This window comes from Centropristis striata, chromosome 1 (genome assembly GCF_030273125.1).
Source record: "Centropristis striata isolate RG_2023a ecotype Rhode Island chromosome 1, C.striata_1.0, whole genome shotgun sequence".
NCBI lineage: Eukaryota > Metazoa > Chordata > Actinopteri > Perciformes > Serranidae > Centropristis > Centropristis striata.
This window is the reverse complement of record NC_081517.1, coordinates 12,841,105-12,857,984: the sequence shown is the minus strand read 5'-3', so window position 1 is coordinate 12,857,984 and position 16,880 is coordinate 12,841,105. Positions and strand designations below refer to the sequence as shown.

Genomic DNA, 16,880 nt, shown 5'->3' with positions numbered 1-16,880 from the left:
ATTTGATTCGATTATGCTGTTCTGGCTGCGACAACCAGTTTAGCCAGTTCTTGACAAAAAAGAAAAAGAAAAAAAAGAAACGGTGTCTTTTCTCCACTCCGCTGCCGGCTTTAAGGTTCATCTGCGACCATATCCAACCACATTCACAGTAACGACAGTTTGTCACCTGTAGACGACGATGAATCCTGAATAGTAAGTGTGATTTTTACCGTCGGTTGTGACAGGTCCGATGAGCTGTCAGCCTAGCCGGGGAGCTAAGCTAACTTTAGCCTAGCCAGGGAGCTAAGCTAACGTACCAGATAAACGTCAGCTGCTTTGTCTTCGGTGCTAAGCTAGCGAGCTGCGGCTGGGTGTACGCACTATCAAATGACAGCGTCGATGTTTATCACCAAACTCACCTCTGTAGACATTTTCTGGTCAAAATAACGCCGATTATACCGACTAATTATGCGCCGTCCGTCGACAATGACCGTTAGCTCTGTTGCGGTAACTTAAATTGAAGTAGCATTAGCGGCTAGCAGGCTAACTGATTAGCTACGTAGCTCTACCGGGATTTTGTTATTGAGATAGTTAAAGACACATACTGACAGGTTGGTAGCTCACAGTCCTGTCAGTAAACAAGGAGCTCATGTAAACATCTGAACCGATCAGATGAAGGTTTATCAGTCATTTCAGAGGAATCTGTCCACCGCCAACAGGAAGTTACTACATTTACCTCCTGATGATGTGGAGTTAGTTAGGTAACGACTGTGTTACTTCACCACAGGGCTGCACCCAACGCCTAGTTATCTCATATATATTATATTATATTATATTGTTTGGAGTAATTAATTACTGCTCGATGACTTATTTAGATATGTTACTTAGTAAAAGTGTCAATACTACATCGTAACAACACTGTTACTTCAGTTAAAGTCCCGGATTCAAAATCCTACTCAAGTAAAAGTACACAAGAATCTGCTTCAAAATGTACTCGGATTTATATTTTACTTTTTACTTACTACATTGTAACAGTAATCTGAGATTCAAAAGTGTGCCCTACTCAAGGAAAAGTATTTTGCTTTAAATATAATTTAAGTACTCAAAGTTAAAGTACTCAATATTTTTTTAGACTGAATTATGATTTTAAGGATTATTAAAGTTGAAACTAATTGTATGTGAAGTTAATGTTATTTTATTAAACAGCTGCACCCAGCGCTTGGGTGCAGCTGTTTGGAGTAATAGATTACTGGTTGAAGAGGGATTCAGATCTTACTTACAACATTGTAACAACACTCAGTAAAAGCTTTAGTAAAATTCCTGGATTCAAAATCGTGCCTTACTTAAGTAAAAGTATTAGGTATTTGCTTTAAAATATAATTACAGTACTCAAAGTTAAAGTGCTCAATATGCAGTTTCATGTCCTGAATTATGATTGTTAAGGCCTTATTAAGGATTATTAAAGGTGGAGCTAATTTGAATCATTTTTTAATTCTGCCGTTGATGTGAAGTTAAAAAATATTACTTCACTACACAGCTGCACCCAACACATATTTATATTATGAGTCAATATGTTGATTGTCTAAAGTAATAGATTACTGGTGGAAGAAGTATTCAGATCTTTTTTTATTTTTTTTAACAACACTCTGTTACTTCTGTAAAAGTCCTGGATTCAAAATCCTACTCAAGTAAAAGTACACAAGTATTTGCTTGAAAAAAATACTCATATTCATGTTGGGAATGTTTAAAATAATGGATCACTGGTGGAAGAAGTATTCAGATCTTTTACTCACCCAAAGTTAAAGTACTCAATATGCACTTTCGTAACCGGAATCCAAAGGATTATTAAAGGTGGTGCTTATTTGAATCCTTTTGTATTCTGCAGTTGATGTGAAGTTAAGAATATTGCTTCACTTCACAGCTACACCCAACACATTAATATTATGAGTCAATATGTTGATTGTTTGGAGTAATGGATTACTGGTGGAAGAAGAATACAGATCTTTTACTGACTACATTGTAACAACACTCTAAGGCCTTAATATCACTGTAATGTTTCATGTTTGTTACTTCACTACACGGCTGCACCCAACCAATTTTATATTATTTATATTATGAGTCAAATTTATGAATACTTCACTCACAACGAATATTTAAATTGAGTAAAAGTAGCAATCTGTTACAGATTTTTACTGGCCCTGCATTCAAAATCTTTCTCAAGTATAAAATACAAAAGTAGGCAAGGCAAGTTTATTTGTATAGCACCTTTCAACAACAGGGCAATTCCAAGTGCTTTACACAAAACATTAAAAGCATGAGAAAGAGACATATATAAAATTAAATTCAGATATTAAAATTTAAGACTGAAAACAAGCAGATTAAATATTTAGCAAGAAATAATAAAGTACATTCAAATATAACATTTTTAAATTGAAAGTATCAGTTTCAAAGTGTACATAAGTGAAAGTAAAAGCATTAATTCAGCAGAAGGCTCCATTTCAGATTCACATATTACTATTTGACCTATAATAAAAGAACATAATCACAATAATGTATAAATTATCACTATACATTATTTGTTTTATTTATTAGTGGTTGTCAAATAACAACAAAGACTAAAGTAAATAGTTTTATTGGAGTAAATGAATCAGAACAAGGACACAGTTGGTCAGATTCTTACATGTCACCTGAACATTTTTGTCTTTATAAATAACCTTAATGATTAATGTTGTTTAATCGCCTTAATATTTAAACATTACTCCAATGTTCAGCTTGTCACATGATGTTCAATCCTTCAGATGTTGGTAACGGGTTTAAAACTAACTAACAAGTGTATTATTGATTTCTTTGACAATTTAGTTTTAATGAGTTTATTGATCCTGAAGGTATTATATACTTTGTTTTTTAACTGACATTCATTGATAATCAATTTTTTAAATTGCAGCCATAATTCTGTTAACTAGGAGATTCATTGCTGAGTACTAGCACAATTTCTTCATAAATATTTTTCTTTTACATTTAATAAAACCATCAATGCAATAATTAACTACTGTACAAAGTGACAGCTGATCTAAGATCTAATATTTAAATAAGACAAAGTTTATTCAGAGGAAACAGGATTACAAAACCGTCAATAGCAACATAATTTAATTATGAAGCACTTGTTATTACAAGTCTAACAAACTAATATTAATATTAATTGTTAATTTTCTCCCTCCTCTATCCTCACAGTGACTATTTATTCAAACTGCTCCTGATCGGTGATTCTGGTGTCGGAAAGTCTTGTCTCCTCCTCCGGTTTGCAGTAAGTGTCTGTTACGTCACATTCTGTTTTCTGTCTGTCAGCTCTGTGACAGTTGATAACCCTGCAGGTATCATATCTACCAGCCAGACCCACCTGTGTGTGTGTGTGTGTGTGTGTGTGTGTGTGTGTGTGTGTGTGTGTGTGTGTGTGTGTGTGTGTGTGTGTGTGTGTGTCTGTGTCTGTGTCTGTGTCTGTGTGTGTGTGTGTGTGTGTGTGTGTGTGTTATCCTAGGATGACACGTACACAGAGAGCTACATTAGTACCATCGGTGTGGACTTCAAGATCAGGACCATCGAGCTGGACGGAAAGACCATAAAGCTTCAGATTGTGAGCAGAACGCCGTTTAATGAGGCTGTAAATAGATAAAAAGTGATAAAGTTTGTGTGAGTTTGTACTGACGAGCTCTGCTCTGCTTCCTCAGTGGGACACGGCCGGTCAGGAACGGTTCCGCACCATCACGTCCAGTTACTACAGAGGAGCTCACGGAATTATAGTAGTTTACGATGTGACGGATCAGGTCAGTGCTTCTCCTCTGTTTGTTCTAATGTTGGGTTCTGTCCCATTTCATAAATTCTCAATTCTCTGAAGCCAAAGCAGTTTCAAGGTGTTTTTTTGTTGTTGCTCTTTTAACATTTTACTCACTGTGTCCTCATTGTTTACTGCAATATATGAAACATAGAAGACACGGCTGTGCCCAGCCAATTTTATATTATTTATGTTATGAGTCAAATTTATGAATACTTCACCCACAACAAATATTTAACTTGAGTAAAAGTAGCAATCTGTTACACCTTTTAACTGTAATTTAGAAGGACACTGTGTCCTCATTGTTTACTACAATATATGAAATATAGAAGTCCCACACCTCTATGGAAACAGCTCAATCATGTCTAGAAGTTGGGAGAACTGTTTAATGTCTCCTATGCAGTTTTCGATAGATGGATAGCTAGATAGATAGATAGACAGACAGACAGATACTTTATTTATCCAGAGGGAAATTCAAGCATCAGCACAGTCGTGTTTACATCAACAATCTCTGTGCATGGTGAAGATTCACATGAGAAAAGATTGATGGAAACACCAAAATTCGATAAAACTTTCTAGAATTTGCATTAGAGTATTTTAATTTAATTAATTGATTTTAACATCGGGGAATGAATTCAGGGAGTTAATGTGTGTTTTTTATATTAAAAATCATCCATATTGGACATGACAGCTGAGTAGTTTTCAAAGTGTCATGTGTTTCAAGCCTTCGTTTCCTGTTCTGAAGTCTGAAAATCGCTCAGGAAAAAGATGCATCACTGCTGCCCTGTCAGCATTTTCTCCAGCAGATAGTCTGACGTGTGTGTGTGTGTGTGTGTGTGTGTGTGTGTGTGTGTGTGTGTGTGTCTTTGTGCTTAGGAGTCCTTCAATAACGTCAAACAGTGGCTACAGGAGATCGACCGCTACGCCAGCGAGAACGTCAACAAGCTGCTAGTAGGCAACAAGTGTGACCTCACAACGAAGAAGGTGGTGGACTACACCACGGCTAAGGTAAGCTGAACACTTTCTCACTTTTGTGTCTGGAAGTTGGTCTAGATATCTAGTGAAGGGAGCATTAGCTGACTGAGCAGCAGACTGTTTTTCTCACTGTGGTAGCCTTGAAAATCTGATGAGCTGTCTTTTTGTTGTGAGATATCAGACCTGTGACGGTCAGACAGCTGGGTGAACTGTGGAGGACTGTTAAAAAGTTGACTGCCAGACATTATTTAATCAGAGTCCTGTTTGTGTTATATATTTATAAGTATACAGGTAGTGGCTTGTTGAGGCTCACTCAGTTGGTTGCAAAGTAATTTGGGTCCACACCCGCTGAGGTTATTTAGGACACAACATTCTGTAAAGTTTGTACCTCAAAACGACCTACTGGACCAGTTAGACTTTGGTCTATTTAGTCTAGTCTTTAGTTTTTTTACTCCTTCTCTTTCTGCCTGTATATAAATTTATAACATGTTTACCATGCCACGTTGGTATCGTTTTCTTCAGCACAGCCTCATCTTTTTTCACTTTGACTAACCGGATCAACATTTTGAGCCCAAATACCCCACAAAATCATATTTAAAATGCTCTTAAAACTTTTTAAACACAATCATGCCCCGTGAAGAGTTTTAAATGTTGGTTCCAAATCTAACGTCTAAGAGATAAAATGAGGAGAACATCTAGTTCTATAGGTTTATACTATACTATACTATACTAATATATTTGACCTTATCTCTGGTTTTACTTCATCATCAAACACAAACTTGCCTCATGGAGTTTGAACGCAGAACTTTAGAGGGAAGCTGACGGCAGGAAACACACTGCTGAAGGTTTTATGTTCATGTGATTTGATCCCAGTGAGTCCAGATCAACTCCAGTTAATTGGTATTTCCAGTAAATGACAAAATATTTACATATACACACCAGAAACTAAGTAGTGCTGACAGCTGCGGTTGTTGATGTGAACTAACTCTCAGTTGCTGGTCTTAATGCCATAATGATACAGAATATCCAGCTCCTGTTCAGGATGAAGGACTGACAGAAACGGCTTAAGGACCAGTACGAGTCTGTCACACAAATGCCAGAATTTTCTCTTTTACCTCTAGTGGTGCTTAAAGTTCAGCTGGATTCTCTTTGTGGAGCTAAAAAACATCTCTTTGCATTAATACGTTTGTTTTTGTTGATCCACAGATTTTCATTAGATCTACTTCCTACCAAAGAAATAGTCCCTGTGAAAACTGGTGACAGTCTGTTATGTGGAGGATAATTTGTGGAATAGTATTACCTAAAATAAGATTCAATTCATCCTCATTTTAATTTGTTAAGTTGCAATTGGAATTTTAGACCAAATCGGCATGATTAGATACCACTTGATGCAAGGGAGAAAAGTGCGTTTTTAGTCATTTGGTTATATTGTCCTTTTTAAAAAAAATATGTGTAGATCAGCAGCCAGAAACTGAATAGTCAAAATAATTTCAGTTAACAAAGATTTTCTTCAGTTGGCTACAATTGGGCTAAGTATCATTTCAATTTTTTTTATTGATTTCGATCATCAAAACTGGTTCCTAATGACTCATCACTTCCTTTTGTTTCCCTTCATTCATAAAAATGTGAGTCATTCTTATAAGGAATGATCAAGAAAAACAAGTTTCTGTAGTAGAGGAGGATCTCTGTTGATGAGGTGTGCTCTCTCTCTCTGAAGCTTTAGCCAAGATAAACATAGACTCACCAGCCACTTTATTTGGTACAACTGTTCAACTGCTCTTTAATACGAATATCTAATGAGCTAGTCACATGGCAGCAACTCACTGAGTAGAGGCATGAAGACACAGTGAAGACGAGCTGCTGAAGCTCACAGTCAGCATCAGGACTGTGACTCTGAAAATGGTTGTTGGTCTGAGTATTTCACATCTGACAGCGTCTCTAGGGTTTACAGAGAACGGTCTGAAAAGAGAAAATATCCAGTGAGCGTTTATCAGGAATTAACAGACAACAGAGAGGTTCAAAACGTGTGTATGTATGAATGAAATACTTGCCAGTAGTTATGGATGCAAAGCTATCAGCTTACTGTTAGGGTCAGACTTGTGGCCGGTTCTGATCGTAGAAAAACTTGCAGGGTCAAGAAACTACAAGTTTTTACTCCACAAAAGTCAACCATTCCACCACAAAACAATGAAGAAAGCAACTTCACTTGGCACTATTTTGTTTCTTGAACAAACCAGTAAATTCAATGACAGGATGTAGTTATATTACACCTATAACTAGCTTTGCATCCACACTACTGGCTAAGTATTTCATATAACTTAATAGAGGTGGAGAAAAAAATCAATGCAGCATAGTATCGCAATATTTTGTGTTGCAATTTGATATCGATTCATGGTCGCCAAGTATCGATATTTAGTGTTCTGACGGCCTGCAGTTTTTTTCGCTGTTTTTATGAATATCCTAAGGGATCTATAGACACCGTGTGTGTCAGGATATCGTGTCTGGAAGTTGTAGAAATAATGCTGCAAAGCTTGGCTTTTTTTCTGTTAAATTCAGAAACATTGAGAGCAACAAAGCTTGTTGTTTTTGAAAGTTTGATAAAATGCTGCAGTTGTTGTCGTCCATACATGTTTGATATCAGTTTAGTTTGACTGAATACTTCGTTGGTCAGTCTGTGGGTTTGACTCTCATTGTGGAGAAATAAAAAGACTGAAGCGAGATGAATAGACTGAGAATTTTCTCTTATTTGACAAAACAATTCTTGATTGAATTTAAGTTTGTGGACACAAAATGCAGTTAAACAGTTAAATCCCAATGTATTGTATCGCAATACTCACCATATTGCAAAATGCTTAAAATAATATTGTATCGTGACTCAAGTATCAGGATAAAATCGTATCGTGGGGATGATTCGCTGATTCACACCTCTATAACTTAATATCCAAATTCCTGAACTATCACCTTAAATCTCTTCACACAGTCTTCCTCGGCAGATTCAATTTTTGTCATGTTATTCAATGTATTTAAATCCTCTGTTTGCTCCCTTTTTGTTCATCAGGAGTTTGCCGACAACTTGGGAATCCCCTTCCTGGAGACAAGCGCCAAGAGCGCCACCAATGTGGAGCAAGCCTTCATGACAATGGCGGCCGAGATCAAGAAGAGGATGGGCCCCGGGGCCACGGCTGGCTCCTCGGAGAAGTCCAACGTCAAGATCCAGAGCAAGCCAGTCAACACCTCGTCCGGAGGCTGCTGCTGAGACCCCGAGACCAGCCACGACCTGACTCCACCCCGAGCCCACGACCAGTCTCAACGTTACCATGCTCCACAGGGAAAGAGAACCAGAGAGAGAGAGGGAGGGAAAGAAAGACAGGAGGAGGACTCTGAGTGGACCGGTTTGTAAGTGTGTGTGCAGCTACAACACCAGACCCCCCCACCCCCCCACCCCCCAACCTTTCAAAGTCAGCAATAGGACGGTAAGCCCATACATCCCCACAGAACACACTGGGCGCTTTTTTTTTTCTTTTTCTTACTTTACCAAAACACACTCATACTGGAAACAACAACAGCAACATGTATACAATTTTTAACAGTGTGTGAAGTTAATAACCAATGAGAGACAACACATGTAAACAGCTTTTCTTCTTATTTTTGTTTTGTTTTGTTTGCCCTTTGTTCAATGAGTCACTTTTCTTAAAAAAACAACAACAAAAATAACAAAATGTAAACACGCAGTTGTCTTTATCTAGCTGTGGATAAAACAGCATGACTTTTTTTGGCCCCGAATCTCCTTTAAAAATAATCGGTAAGCACTTCAAATGAAGCACATGCTTAATCCAGCATCATGCATGTTCAGAGCAGATCACATGCTCCCTCAGCTGCATGTGAGCAGTCATGATGCAGTCCTGAGCGGCTTCCTGCTCCAACTCCACACAGGAAACGCTCCAACGACCCTTAAAACAGAACGATGTGCCAGTGCCTTTGTGGCAGGAGATTTCCATGACATTTATGCCTTCGGTGCTCTTGTGTTGTCGGCGTGTTCCCCTCATATGTCGTGACTTCTTACCTAGAGAATCCACTCTGTACGATAGCAGTTAACATTCCTGTATATATCTATATTCGGCTCTGTGTGTGCTCTGCTGGTGTTCATGATACAATAAGCATGTGCTACATTGGGAGACGTGACGTCAGCCGTGTGTTTTTTCTCTGCTAATGTTCCTCGACCAACAGCACAAAACAACAACAGGAGAAACTGAAAAACCACCATCCCAGCTCGAGAATAATCTATAAACTGTATATATTTATACATAAATGTAAGAAGTGATTTGCAAATTGTGTAGAGAAGCAAGTGAAGCGAATGACATGATTAATAGCTGGAATTAGTAATCTCGGCACGTGATTTGTGGCTGCAGACATGACATTTTTGTGGCACAATGTCTACTATTAAAACAATGAAGGAGATCTTTGATAACCGCTGGTCCTCATGGTGTTTTTTTTCCTTCTGCACACTTTCCTCCCTCTCAGTCCGACCTTTGTTTCAGCGATCCATAAGCTGAGAGGAATGGTGATCTTTGACCTACATCTCTCAGGCTGCAGTGTGACACAGAGGCTTTTACTTTCACTGTGAACATACCACCACTGAGTCAGACTTTCAAAATAAAACAGAAAAGACATATTTCACAACATCTGCAGTTGTTATGTCACAATACACTCAACTCACAATTGATCAAATTCAAATACTGGGTTCATAGCAAGATTTTCTCACAATTTTTGTTAACAAAATGAAATTGACGACAAAAAAGTGAAAAAGATTCCATTACTTCTCAAACAAATCTTTAAAATGTGTGTTATTTTCTTTATCAAATTAGATAATTTTCCTTTCCTGAGGCCATTAAATAATCTATCCTGTTTAGAATTAAACTGAGGGTTGTGACATCTTTTTAATTATTATGGCCTCATTTGTGTGTTTTACCCCCTGCCAAATAAGTAACTGTACATTGCAACTAAAATGTAGATTAGAAAAATAAAAGTCTGGTTCCAAAAGGGGGTTTTTGATGTGTGAAAGGTCAATTAAATGATCTAATTCATGTAATAACTTTAATATCATTTAATGAATTGACCTATAGTGTGAAAGGAAATGACCAGAGCTACAACAAATGCCTTATTTAAATAAACTAACTTATTTATTTTAAAACCAAAAGTGCAGAAGTTCATATAAAGCTTCACCTGTTGGATCTTTTGAGATAATTATATGATTGTTATGATGATGTGTCTCCTTGGACTTTGTTTACTCATTCATAAATTTCATACGAATAAAAATAGCTTTGGAGCACACTGACATGACAGAAAAGAGTTCAGATAAATAGGGAAAAGTAAAAAAAAAAATACATAAAAAATAAAGGAAATTGCAAAAGATTAAAAAAATGAGTAAAAAAAGAGTAATATGGTACAATCTACTGTAACAGCATACAGCAGAACAATATTATACTTTGCATTTGTCTTTATTCAAATAGAAATAAAAAATAAATATATAATTTGAACAGGATTTGTAAAAGTGAAAATTTTAACCATTAAAATGTTTTTAAGGTCAGAAGTGTGCTTACATTTCAAAATACTAAATATATATATATATATATATATATTGAACATAATCTGGCTTTTGCTTCTTGTGTTAGCCCGTTATTAAATAATCCTGATCAAAACAAAGTTAATACAAACAGCTGGTCAGACACTGATGGACTACTGTTTTAGCTTTATTTCTTACTGTTGCATTTATAGTAGCAGTGATGACAGTATATTAACATGGACTGGGCTTTACAATATATAGTAAATAACAATCATAGCATCAGACATGTTTTAGGTGTGTATTATTGCATTATTGTATAAACAGCATGAAACAGAACTGAATTCTGCTGATGGTGCTGAGAGAAGTTCCAGCTCGTCACCAGCAGGAGGCAGCGTCACCTCCCTTCAGCTCAATGAAACCACCAGCAGGAGGAGTCACAATGGTTAAATATGGAGCTGTGTGATTATTTTGGTCAATATTGAGATTATTATTTAAAATTAAAACTCATTGACCTTGGAAGCATCACACATTTATTGGATATTTGTATGTGTGTGTGTGTCTGTGTGTGTTTTACTTTCCACTTTCTATTTTAATGCATTTAATCACCCATGTCTAATAATGTACAGACTTAAATTAAAGTGGTGACATTTGTAACCGCTGAGACCTGCTGTTGCAACATTTCCACAAAAACCCAAAAATGTAAAAGAAAAAAATTAGTATTGTTTTATTGATCAGAGGCTTCTTAAAACAGTTTATAAAGAAGGAAAAAAATAATAAAAAAATTAAAATATGTTTTTGGTTCACAGAGGGTTAACTCTCTGAACCCCAACTATTTTTAGGGCGTTTATTTACTCTTCTTACATTCTCCTCTCTGTGTCCTTGTGTTTTACTGCAACATATAAAATCTCTATAAATCTATAAGTCCTGCAGCTCTGTGGAATCAGCACAATCAGAACAACTCAAACATGTGCAGAATAACAGACTGAATAAATATTATTGTTAAATAATATAATAAATAAAAAGTTGAATTTATCTGATCAATTTAATTGTAATAAAACAGAATTACTACGTAAACGCTTTTCCAAGTGTCACAAATGTTGGAAAAAACAGTTTTCTCCACAAATTGTACACATTGAAGTATTGTCATGTTTCCAGCCTCTCCTGTCCTCTCCTCTCTGCTCTGTGTAAACAGCCTCTCCTGTCCTCCCTTCTCTGCTCTGCTTCACAGTGTCTCTGAGGAGCAGAATTTAATGTTTTTAACAGGATCTGGTTAGTACAGACGCTTTATTTTAAATGACACATGTAGAATAAAGAGATTCTGACACAAATATCAACATTTTAACACAAGTTTCGGTCACTTTTTTGAACAAAAACTTTTGTAACCAATGATCTGTTCACGGACTGTTGGAAAGTTCAAATTCTGACGATGAAGCCTGTTTGCCAGTTTCTTTCTATTGTAAACAGTGGATTTTTGGTGGGTTTTTTATAGATAATATGCAGCAGTAATATTGATCCAAAACCAAACCATAACATTAAAACATTGACATACTCTAAGTACATTTAACTTGTAGTAAAGTATTTTCACAGTGTGATATTAGTACTTTTCCTTCAGTAAACGATCTAAATACTTATGGTGTTTATTGAGTGTTTTCTGTGTGAACCCATCCTCCCTCATTAACCAGCACGCTCTGATTATATTAAGCAATAAAAAAGAGAAAAAGGGGCGTGAGTTCAGGCCTGTGGTGCAGCTCCCTGCCCCCCAGTTTGCTTTCAGCTTCAAAACAAAACAAAACTCAGAGCAGAGAGAAGTTCTAGTGTGAAGGAATGGGGGGAGGAGGCCGGCAGCGGCACGGATCTAAGGAGCTGAGTCTGTTCGCCCGCTTCGTTTGGAGCTGGTTGCTGGGTGACGGTGGGGGGTTGGGTGGTGGGACAGCTGCGGAGGAGGAGGAGAAGGAGGTTATGAGTCCATGTGTGAAGTTCAGTCTCAGTGGTTCGGCTGCTCACCAGCTGATCCTTCTGACGGCTGTAAAGAAACAGACCTGCAGTGTCACACAGCTGTCAGCACACACACACACACACACACACACACACACACACACTGCAGGCCTCATTAACACCGACAGCGAGATGCAAACAAACTTGTGTGTCCGGCTGCAGTGGTGGAATAAAACTACACTACCACTGAAAAGTTTGGGGTCCCTTAGAAATGTTCTTATTTTTGAAAGAAAAAAATACTTTTTTAAATTAAAACAACAGACAGAAAGTCTCAACATTGTGAATGTGGTAAATGACTATGAAAGCTGGAAACGGCTGATTTTCTTATGGAATATCTTTTATATATTGTCCTGTGAGCCTGTGGCACATTGTGTTAATCTATGTTTATAGTATTGAAAAGCTCATTGATCATTAAAACACCTGCTAAGCATTATATTAGCAGCTGGAAACTGAAAAGCAATACAGTTATTTTTGTTATAAATTTTATTTGTAAAGCACTTTTCATAAAGTAATCTCAAAGTGCTACAGAAACCAGAAACAAAATAAACAAAAAAAAATCAGACACGTTAAAAACAGCAGTAGATAAAAAAGACACATGTAATAAAGTACATTAAAGAAAACAGCTAAAGGTGCAGAGACAATGATAAAACATCTAGGGACAACCTAAAAATGCCTGCCTGAACAAAAAAGTTTTAAGCCCTTTTTTAAAAGTGTCCACAGACGAGATGATCAATGATCCTTCCTCAGGCTATTGAATATCTAGAGGTAAAGTTTGAGGTTTTTACAGGTTAAAATGATTTTTTCAGCCCATGTTAATGTCTTTACTATAGTTTAGATTCATTTTGTATCTAATTTCATAAATAAAACAATTCTTCATGGGAAACAACACAGACATTTTCTGGGTGACCCCAAACTAAATGCTGATGGGGTAAAGATTTAGGAAAAGGACCAGTTCAGTAAAACTCCTGCTCTTAGTGTAGTGGAGATAAAGCAGCGAGTCTCTCCGGTCATAACTGTTTTAACTGTGAAGCGTCTTTGTGTACCCTGAAAAGCACTCTATAAATAAAATGTATTATTATTATTATTATTATTATTATTATTATTATTATTATTATTATTATTATTATTATTATTATTGTTATTATTATTATTATTAATATTATTATTTCACAGTGACAGGTGGATCTCTGTGAGGCGGAAAAATGAGACTTTGTTGATTAATCTGAAAGAGTGGAGGACGTCTCCTCACATGACTCGGGCTGGTCTGCAGACGGACAGCTGCTCTCACACACAACAAGACCTGACCTGAACTCTGTGTGTGTGTGTGTGTGTGTGTGTGTGTGTGTGTGTGTGTGTGTGTGTGTTGACTCTGCTTTACGTGAGCCACATACACCTTCTGAGGCTTTCACACAGCCCATAAACACTGACAGGCTCTTCCTGGATGTTATATATACATATATATATATATATATATATATATATATATATATATATATATGTATATATATATATATATATATATATATATATACATATATATATAGAAATATATATGTGTGTGTGGGGGGTGGGGGGTGGGGGGGGGTGTAACTAAATACCTTTACTCAAGTACTGTACTTAAGTACGATTAATTGGTACTTTATACTTTTACTTCTCTACATTTAGCTGACAGCTTTAGTTACTTTTCCAGTCTATGGATGTAACATAAAAACATGATTTGTTTAAATTGATTCAGACATTTTTATAAATTAAACCTCATAACACTATATTTAGTAGTTAGGAAGTTTGGAAACGTTATTTCGGTCAATTATTTCTCACTCTTCAAAGCAAGAGTGAACACCAGCAGGAGAATATTGCAGGGGATTTTGGCACTTTTTTTTACTGACACGTTTAGCTGTGCTGCTCATTCTACAGAAATCGATCCTCACAAGTTGTCCCTACTTGTAAAGGCGACTAATCACGTTTTCCAAGGATAGATAATACAACACCAATTAGTATTATTAAAGGTGAAAAATAATTGACTGAAATAATGTTTCCAAACTTTGAGGAGTTTATATTTGGAATATATAAAAACAATCTGCATTTACTTTTACTTTAGTTTTAATGCAGAACTATTACTGTAGTGGAGTAACTTCACAGTCTGGTATTAGTAATTTTACTGCAGTAAAGTAATCTGAATACTTCTTCCACTTTCTGTGTGAGTGTGTGTCTGTACCTTTCTGTGTGTGTGTGTGTGTGTGTGTGTGTGTGTGTCTGTACCTTTGTGTGTGTACCTTTGTGTGTGTGTGTGTGTGTGTGTGTGTGTGTGTCTGTACCTTTGTGTGTGTGTGTGTGTGTGTGTGTGTGTGTGTGTGTGTGTGTGTGCACGCGCACATGTGCATGTGTGTGTGTATGTGTGTGAGAGAAAGATCTGGGTCACAGAATACTTCTGAGTTGTCTGACGAGTGGGACCAGGTTGTTGAGTTAAAGGAGCAGTCTGGGGGTTTTCATGGTGTTTGCTCTGCTGCTGCAGTTATATCAGTTCATGTGTTCTGGGGCTCTGTTGTTAGTTAAATAGAACATAAATGTGGAGTTTTAGTTGGTGGACAGCAGGTAATATTCCCAGCAATGAGCTTGTACCTGATACTGATATTTTCTGTCCTGTACATGTTGTTCACTACTGTATACATTCAGAATAATGAACACTACAGGAACACTCACCAGAAGAAACTGTAAAAGACACCAACTCCCATGATTCCACACTGTCTCATGACATCACCAGAGTCCCTCTTCTGTGTTTGTTTTGATTGTGAAGCTGCAGAAAATTACCTTCTTCCTAGTTAGTGGAATGTACACTGACTCAAGTACAATTTTGAGGTATTTGCACTTTACTTGAGTTTACTACTGAGGTAAATATTGTACTTTTTACTCCCCTACATTCAGCCGACAGCTTTAGTTACTTTTCAGGACAAGCTTTAGCATAAAAAACATGATTAATTTAAAATATTACACAACACAGTATATTAATGCTTATAATGTTGCTTCCATAAATGCATCAATAATACAATTACAATAATATATTAGGAATCTATTTAACAATCTGCATAAGAAGTACTTTAACTTGTGATACTTTAGGTGTATTTTCACAGATTGGTAATAGTACTTTAACTGGAGTAAAGTAATCTGAGTATTTCTTCCATCGCTAAATGCTCTGTCTGGACCCAGAACAGAAGTTAAACTTTGGTTTCCACTTTCATTCAGAATGTGTGTGTGTGTGTGTGTGTGTGTGTGTGGTGTGTGTTTGGGTTAGTTAATGACCTTTTCTCTGCGGTTTTAGTTCTTGGAGAGAGACAGAGTTTCATTGTCACCATGGCAACGGGGTAAACATGAAGTGGTTTACGTTGTGGTGAAGAAGGAACCACACACACACACACACACACACACACACAGAAAGAGAGAGCGTGCTGTTCCATGAATCTGTTTTCAGATTTTTTTTTTCTCTCATCTCATCTTTTTAAAGGTGTGATGTCTCTTTGTTTAAAATGGTGGAATCTCTTTAATAATGCATTATATTTTATAGTTTTTTTTAATGTGAAATCCTGATCTGCTAAAAAGCCAAAGCTGTCAGACATTATGGAGGAGGTAGCTTAAAATAAGATGTTAGAGTGTGACTTGGCCGTCAGTGACGTTTGTGTGATACGATTTCCACAACTTTACTAATGTGTTCATTTAAAGGGGATCAGCTTTTTGTTCTGACTGTCTGGCTGCAGTAATTTGGCGCTCTGCCTCACTCAGACCTAGGGTTACAAAGTCCGAGGAAAGTGGGAAACTTTACATGGGAAATAATGGGAATAAATTGTGAATATTCAGGGAATTTAAAAAATGGAAGCTTCGCCCTTAACAAGGAACTTAAATATAGTTGGGAAAATATATTTGAGCATAATCTTGACTAAAACAACAAGATTTCAAGTACAAGTGTTCAATAGCACTTTTTTGGAGAGACGGAGTGGCTCTTTTCGTCTAACATGTTGAATGGGACTTTTTAGGTCATTTTACTTGATTTCTGAATGTGTGGGGTCGGGAGAGTAATATTTAACTCAAAATGATTTTGTTTTAATGTTTTTTTAAATAATTTTATTCTGCAGGAAGTCTGCTTATGACAAAACTGTTTGTATGTTTGGATATGATACAGATCGTTTAAATGACCCATTAATTCCCATGGAAAGTTTCCGATTTGGAATATTTCCGAAATACCCAAGAATGACTTCCCGTGGGAAGTTTCTTGAATGTGTTGGACATTTTCCACACCTTTACAGCCCGACTCAGACCAGACCAGCAGCAGGACGGCTCGCTGCTCCACTGTCACCTCTGGGTTTCAGTTTTCCTGTAAAATGAAGCTCATGTTGGTTTTCTGCCTCTCAGCCTCTCGGCGTGTTCAGTCAAACTAGTTTGACCAGTTTAACTTTCCTCAGCAAGTCACAGAGTGTCAGCTGCGACGCCATCACGAGCTGCTGGCAAACAGCCACACCAGAGTCACAGTCAGAACAAACTCACACAGCT

The 16,880-nt window shown here is 36.9% G+C and overlaps 1 protein-coding gene across 1 annotated transcript; it reads left to right on the top strand.

Annotated features, from left to right (window-relative positions):
* LOC131970164 (ras-related protein ORAB-1) lies at window positions 1-9,251 on the top strand. The gene is made up of 6 exons (XM_059331468.1): window positions 1-192; window positions 3,211-3,283; window positions 3,515-3,610; window positions 3,705-3,800; window positions 4,685-4,816; window positions 7,842-9,251. The coding sequence occupies exons 1-6, from the start codon at window positions 179-181 to the stop codon at window positions 8,037-8,039; spliced, it is 609 nt and encodes a 202-aa protein (XP_059187451.1). The 5' UTR covers window positions 1-178; the 3' UTR covers window positions 8,040-9,251.
* Window positions 9,252-16,880: the final 7,629 nt, after the last annotated feature.

Bases quoted from the DNA above. Each gene is read 5' to 3' on its own strand.
- LOC131970164 (XM_059331468.1), top strand. The intron at 3,611-3,704 runs GTGAGCAGAACG...CTGCTTCCTCAG, and splicing joins AGACCATAAAGCTTCAGATT to TGGGACACGGCCGGTCAGGA. The intron at 3,801-4,684 runs GTCAGTGCTTCT...CTTTGTGCTTAG, and splicing joins TTTACGATGTGACGGATCAG to GAGTCCTTCAATAACGTCAA.